At 61.3% G+C, this 7,032-nt stretch overlaps 1 protein-coding gene across 1 annotated transcript in view; it reads right to left on the reverse strand.

Moving 5' to 3' along the window:
* The window catches only part of PRKCB (protein kinase C, beta), a gene marked incomplete at its 5' end in the record, with an annotated part of 187,455 nt that overhangs the window by 117,431 nt on the left and 62,992 nt on the right, over window positions 1-7,032 (reverse strand). The window contains one exon of the mRNA XM_005862048.1: window positions 6,539-6,667. Coding sequence (XP_005862110.1) covers window positions 6,539-6,667 — 129 coding nt within the window. The remainder of the gene's footprint in view (window positions 1-6,538; window positions 6,668-7,032) is intronic.

The raw sequence follows: 7,032 nt of genomic DNA on the forward strand, positions 1-7,032 counted from the left end.
ACACGCCATCAGCACCCTCCTTCCCACACGCCATCAGCTTCCTCCATCCCTACACGCCATCAGCACCCTCCTTCCTACATGCCGGTCACTAGTGCGGGGCGAGGCCCATCACACCAGGGGCCGGAAGAGCGGGGGCCGGGGCCACACCCCTGCTCTCGTGGAGCTTAAAGCCTGTGGGCGATGGGACACTCGCCCACCCGACAGGAAACCGACACTGGCACGGGCGGTGGCCAGGGCACCAGGCGTCCACAACAGAGAAGGCGCGGGACCTACAGGAGGAGCAAGCGTAGCCGCTGGAAGGAAAGAAGATGGCGCAGATGGACCTCCCACCCAGGGGACAGAGACGCGGGTCCTGCCGGCGGTGGCGGAGGAAGGAGCGGGAAGAAAAGGAGTGAGACCACCCGCCCACTGTCCTCCGGCAGCGAGAGCCAGTGATGAGCCACCAGGAGAACTGACCGCACTTCCACTCTGACCCAGGCCTGCAGGGCCCGGGCAGCAGAGAGGAAGCCTGGCCTGGCGTCAGCAGCCACAGGACTCGCGAGGGAAGCGGCAGGCCCTTCAGAGGCACTGCAGCCGGTGCGGCCTCTGATGGGCTGGTGTGCACAGTGCGGTGCGGCCTCTGATGGGCTGGTGTGCACAGTGCGGTGCGGCCTCTGATGGGCTGGTGTGCACAGTGCGGTGCGGCCTCTGATGGGCTGGTGTGCACAGTGCGGTGCGGCCTCTGATGGGCTGGTGTGCACAGTGCGGTGCGGCCTCTGATGGGCTGGTGTGCACAGTGCGGTGCGGCCTCTGATGGGCTGGTGTGCACAGTGCGGTGCGGCCTCTGATGGGCTGGTGTGCACAGTGCGGTGCGGCCTCTGATGGGCTGGTGTGCACAGTGCGGTGCGGCCTCTGATGGGCTGGTGTGCACAGTGCGGTGCGGCCTCTGATGGGCTGGTGTGCACAGTGCGGTGCGGCCTCTGATGGGCTGGTGTGCACAGTGCGGTGCGGCCTCTGATGGGCTGGTGTGCACAGTGCGGTGCGGCCTCTGATGGGCTGGTGTGCACAGTGCGGTGCGGCCTCTGATGGGCTGGTGTGCACAGTGCGGTGCGGCCTCTGATGGGCTGGTGTGCACAGTGCGGTGCGGCCTCTGATGGGCTGGTGTGCACAGCCAGGGGACAGAATACGCGGGTCCTGCAGGCGGTGGCGGAGGAAGGAGCGGGAAGAAAAGGAGTGAGACCACCCGCCGACTGCCCTCCGGGAGCGAGAGCCAGTGATGAGCCACCAGGAGAACTGACCGCACTTCCACTCTGACCCAGGCCTGCAGGGCCCGGGCAGCAGAGAGGAAGCCTGGCCTGGCGTCAGCAGCCACAGGACTCGCGAGGGAAGCGGCAGGCCCTTCAGAGGCACTGCAGCCGGTGCGGCCTCTGATGGGCTGGTGTGCACAGTGCGCGTGGCCTCTCATGGGCTGCTGTGCACAGTGCGCGTGGCCTCTCATGGGCTGCTGTGCACAGTGCGCGTGGCCTCTCATGGGCTGCTGTGCACAGTGCGCGTGGCCTCTCATGGGCTGCTGTGCACAGTGCGCGTGGCCTCTCATGGGCTGCTGTGCACAGTGCGCGTGGCCTCTCATGGGCTGCTGTGCACAGTGCGCGTGGCCTCTCATGGGCTGCTGTGCACAGTGCGCGTGGCCTCTCATGGGCTGCTGTGCACAGTGCGCGTGGCCTCTCATGGGCTGCTGTGCACAGTGCGCGTGGCCTCTCATGGGCTGCTGTGCACAGTGCGCGTGGCCTCTCATGGGCTGCTGTGCACAGTGCGCGTGGCCTCTCATGGGCTGCTGTGCACAGTGCGCGTGGCCTCTCATGGGCTGCTGTGCACAGTGCGCGTGGCCTCTCATGGGCTGCTGTGCACAGTGCGCGTGGCCTCTCATGGGCTGCTGTGCACAGTGCGCGTGGCCTCTCATGGGCTGCTGTGCACAGTGCGCGTGGCCTCTCATGGGCTGCTGTGCACAGTGCGCGTGGCCTCTCATGGGCTGCTGTGCACAGTGCGCGTGGCCTCTCATGGGCTGCTGTGCACAGTGCGCGTGGCCTCTCATGGGCTGCTGTGCACAGTGCGCGTGGCCTCTCATGGGCTGCTGTGCACAGTGCGCGTGGCCTCTCATGGGCTGCTGTGCACAGTGCGCGTGGCCTCTCATGGGCTGCTGTGCACAGTGCGCGTGGCCTCTCATGGGCTGCTGTGCACAGTGCGCGTGGCCTCTCATGGGCTGCTGTGCACAGTGCGCGTGGCCTCTCATGGGCTGCTGTGCACAGTGCGCGTGGCCTCTCATGGGCTGCTGTGCACAGTGCGCGTGGCCTCTCATGGGCTGCTGTGCACAGTGCGCGTGGCCTCTCATGGGCTGCTGTGCACAGTGCGCGTGGCCTCTCATGGGCTGCTGTGCACAGTGCGCGTGGCCTCTCATGGGCTGCTGTGCACAGTGCGCGTGGCCTCTCATGGGCTGCTGTGCACAGTGCGCGTGGCCTCTCATGGGCTGCTGTGCACAGTGCGCGTGGCCTCTCATGGGCTGCTGTGCACAGTGCGCGTGGCCTCTCATGGGCTGCTGTGCACAGTGCGCGTGGCCTCTCATGGGCTGCTGTGCACAGTGCGCGTGGCCTCTCATGGGCTGCTGTGCACAGTGCGCGTGGCCTCTCATGGGCTGCTGTGCACAGTGCGCGTGGCCTCTCATGGGCTGCTGTGCACAGTGCGCGTGGCCTCTCATGGGCTGCTGTGCACAGTGCGCGTGGCCTCTCATGGGCTGCTGTGCACAGTGCGCGTGGCCTCTCATGGGCTGCTGTGCACAGTGCGCGTGGCCTCTCATGGGCTGCTGTGCACAGTGCGCGTGGCCTCTCATGGGCTGCTGTGCACAGTGCGCGTGGCCTCTCATGGGCTGCTGTGCACAGTGCGCGTGGCCTCTCATGGGCTGCTGTGCACAGTGCGCGTGGCCTCTCATGGGCTGCTGTGCACAGTGCGTGCGGCCTCTCATGGGCTGGTGTGCATAGTGCGTGTGGTGTTCAGAGCAAATGGCAAAGCGTCCTGGCTGGGGAGTGGGGAGTCCTCACACGGAGCCACTTCCGCAGGCCGCTCAGCCTTCAGCTCTCTGGTCTGTCTGGCTGAGATCAAGGAAGAGGGACATGGGGTCCCCACCATGTAACCCGGCTGCTGGGGGATCACTGGGCGAGCCCGCGTCCCTGGCCCTGCCTGGCTCCCCCGTGCTGGCTGGGGAGGCACACAGCTGCTCCATGTCCGATAATCCCGCAGCCACACAGAAGCCACCCTCCCAGCCCAGCCCTGCAGCCGCAGGGAGACTGACCAGGGCTGGGCGCAAACAGCAGACCTTGGTTTCTCACCACGGTGGAGGCAGTCTGGGTTCGAGGTGCAGGCTGATTGGCTCCTGGGGCGAACCCGCTTCCTGCTGGCAGCGGCTGCCTCCTTGCTCTGCCCTCCCAGGGCAGGGAGAGCTTTCTCCTCCTTCGCTCATAACGCCACTCATCCCGTCAGGAGAGCCCTCCCTTGGGACTCCCAAAGGCCCATCTCCACATAGCACTTCCCTGGGGGTTGGGGCTCCAACATATGAGTTTGGGGAGACAGAATTTGGGGAGACTGACGGTCCTCACAGTACAGCCCTCTTGCCGGAGGAGGGGCTGACGGTGGGGATGCTGGGCCCAACTTCCTCACGCGGCTAACGCCCCGTCCACACCCCCACTCCGCCTCTCCCTGCTCTCTGCTCACTCCTCGCCCCATGAGCAGCCCCGATGAATCACTTGAACAAGAAACTCATCCTGGCTCTATGTTTAGAGAACTTCAGTCAAAGCACGAGGTCCTCCCATCACCAGTCCATCAGCGAGCCCGTGCCAAGGAAGGGCTGTGCCCGGAGTGGTGAAGGGGCAGCAGCCGGGCACCACCGGGACCTGCTTCCGGGGCCGGGGCCAGGGCCGGGGCCTGCACCTGACTCCAGGCGAGTTGCTCAGCCTCACGGAGTCTCAGTTTCCCCTTCCGTGTGAGAGCAACTGCCCTCCCTCCGTTACCAAAGCACTCAGACAACCACCGCGCGGCACAAATGCTGGTGGCTATCAATTAATGTGATCAGAACTCTGAGCATGAAAATACTCTGCCCCTCACTTTCATGTTTTATAATTGATTTTAGAGAGAGAGGAAGGGAGAGGGAGAGAGAGAAGCATCGATGTGAGAGAGAAACATCGATCGGTTGCCTGTTCCACACACCCCGACCAGGGATCAAACCTGCAACCTGGGCATGTGCCCTGACCAGGAATTGAACCAGTGAACTATCAGTGCATGGAATGACATCCAACCAACTGAGCCACACTGGCCAGGGCTCTACCCCTCACTTTAAAGGAACCTCAACTTTCCTCCCTTCTCCCCTGTTTCACTTGTGTTCCCCCAAAAGATATATTCAAGTCCTAACCGCAGCACCTGTAAATATTACCTTATTTGGAAATAAGGCCTTGGCAGATGTAACCAAGTTAAGATGGGTCATCCTAGGAAGGGTGGGTCCCTAATCCAGCGACTGGTGTCCTCACAGGAGGAAATTTGACACAGACATGCAGGAGGAATACCAGGAGATGATGCAGGAGAGACTGGGGAACACCAGAGGCTGATGGCAGCCACCGGAACGCAGAGAAGGGCAGGGACCAGACTCCCTCAGCGCCTCCGAAGGAGCCAGCCTCCCCCGCCGACCCTTGGATTCAGACTTCCAGCCTCCAGATCACTTAGAGAACAGGTATCTGTCCTATTAGGCCATCCGTTTGTGGCATTTTGTTGGGGCGGCTGTAGGAAATGAATATTCATAGGCATATACTAGGATTGCCAGAGCAAACATGGAACGAAGGGGAAGACTTTGGCCTTGACTTTGAAGGAACACAGTATTGCATTAGTTGGAACAAAGACTCCCCAAGGAATGCCCATAAGAGGCAACTAAACCACAGCAGTGGGTGTGCAGGGCGCTGGAATACACAGTGACCTAGTACAGTGCACTTCAGCGTCCAGCAGACCCACGTGACCCTGTGTGGGCACCTCTCCGCCTGCTGCCCGGTCAGTAGAATACCCTTGCTCCTTAGCTCAGTAGAGTTACTGAAAAAAGGAACAATATCGCCTGTGGATGCTTTGCACAGTGACGGACACATTAAAAACTAGGAGGTTGGCTATTGTATCATTCTTACTCTTCTTGTTAATGGGGTCATGTCTTGGAAGCATAACTTTTCTGAGCCTCAGAGCTTCATAAAATGAGCGTAATAGGTATTCACAAGGCTGTGGTGAGCAATGGAAGAGAACATGGACAGCCCTTTTAATTGAGACGTAACCAACATGCAGCATTGTGCAAGTTTAAGGTGTACAATGTGCGGGTTTGATACACTTGTAGATGGCAATACGACGGCTGCCAGCCTTCACGTCACAGAACTATCACTTCTTCTTTGTAGTGGGAACAACGGGTGGGTCGTAGGCCACCGTGATGACGGGGTGTGAGCCCTGCATTCATGAGCTCCAGCAATGCAGACCACCCTAAAGGGAGTGGCGCCGCTGAAAGGTCCCGTCACATACTTGAGCCTTGTAGTTCCTAGAATATGACAGTAGAGGGCAGCAGGGCCTCACTTTTTCCCCCTCACCCGCATGCTTAGTCCTGGGAAAACCAGCTACTTTTGAACAAGTGACTGCAGACTCCTGTCCACAATCCCCAAGTGTCCCGGTGGGATGAAGTCCGCCACTTGCAAAGCTTCTTTTTAAAGGAAAAAGCAATTCAGTGGGTGCGCACCGGGTGTCACGACCCCCAGCTTAAAACAGGGATTGTATTTTACAAGGGCCAGCGCATCAGAGCTACTGAATCATTCTGGGGCCCCACAGACCAGTTTTTGCAAAATCAGCCCCTTTCGTGATCAATTTCCTAAGTTACCAAGTGATAAAACCCTAATTATGTTGGTTAGCTATAATATCTCACGCTCGGCGGTCAGAGCTGGTTTCGCCTCGGCTTGTGGCCGCGTGCTGACCAGTGCGTACCGTACAGCGGGCCTCCACCTCGCCCGAGCTTCCTGGGGGGGCAGAGGTTCTGGGACGGCCCATGACATGAGTGACGGACACCTCGCTCTCTCTTCCCCAGTCCCACTGCACCCCCCCAGCAGGCTGAGCGGCCCTCCTTCCTGTTAGACATATTTCAGAAGTACCAAAGGTACGGAGGATGTGCACCAGGGACCAGCGAAGCCACTGTCAGGTGCCAGAAAGAAATATTTCCAACACACGGGAAGTCCCTGCACCTCCGCCCCCAGGAGCGATGCTCTCCCGGGGTTTCTCATCAGGACCTGCTTCCTCCCACGGGAAACACGGAAAGAGCCCAGCACCGCTTCCCTGCTGTCCTACTAAGGGAGCCAGAGGTGCACACTCCACAGACGCTGAGAGAGTGGGAAGGGGGGGGGTGTATCCTGAGCTCCAGCCCCAGGTGCTGTGGGGCAGGAGCAGAGGCGGGTTGCGGGGCCCTGCCCATCGGTGATGGAAACAGCCCCCCCACCCGGCCACCTACCGAGGACGGTGAGGACTGGCCCCTCGATGTGCGCCCGGATGTAGATGCGGCCGCGGCGCTCCGTGTGGTCCGTGCCGCAGAGGCTGGGGACGTTCATCACGCAGCGCTTGTGGACGTTCATCATGCAGGCTGGGGGCCGGGGAGAGGCTCGGGTTGGCCAGGGCGGTGGCAGGCCTGTCCCCACCAGGCACTGGGCCTCCTTCCCCTCCTCCCTTCCAGGCAGCTGAGACCCCCAAGCTTGGCCGCAGCAAGCCCGCCCACTGGGTCACATCAGGAGGGTCCTCCAACCCCCCACCCCCACCCTGAGGGTCAGAAGAGGTGGAGCTTGTCCAGCCTCCCGAAGGCTAAGGGTGCACCCCACACACCCCACACACCCCACACACCCCACGGGCCCTGAAGCCAGAGTCACTAACTTCAGTACCAGGTGGCAGGTAACAAGTGAGGGAAGGTGTGGGTGAGGGGATTGGCCAAGCTGACACCCCAGCAACCCCGAC

The sequence above is a fragment of the Myotis brandtii genome, unplaced genomic scaffold (assembly GCF_000412655.1).
Source record: "Myotis brandtii unplaced genomic scaffold, ASM41265v1 scaffold158, whole genome shotgun sequence".
Taxonomy (NCBI): domain Eukaryota; kingdom Metazoa; phylum Chordata; class Mammalia; order Chiroptera; family Vespertilionidae; genus Myotis; species Myotis brandtii.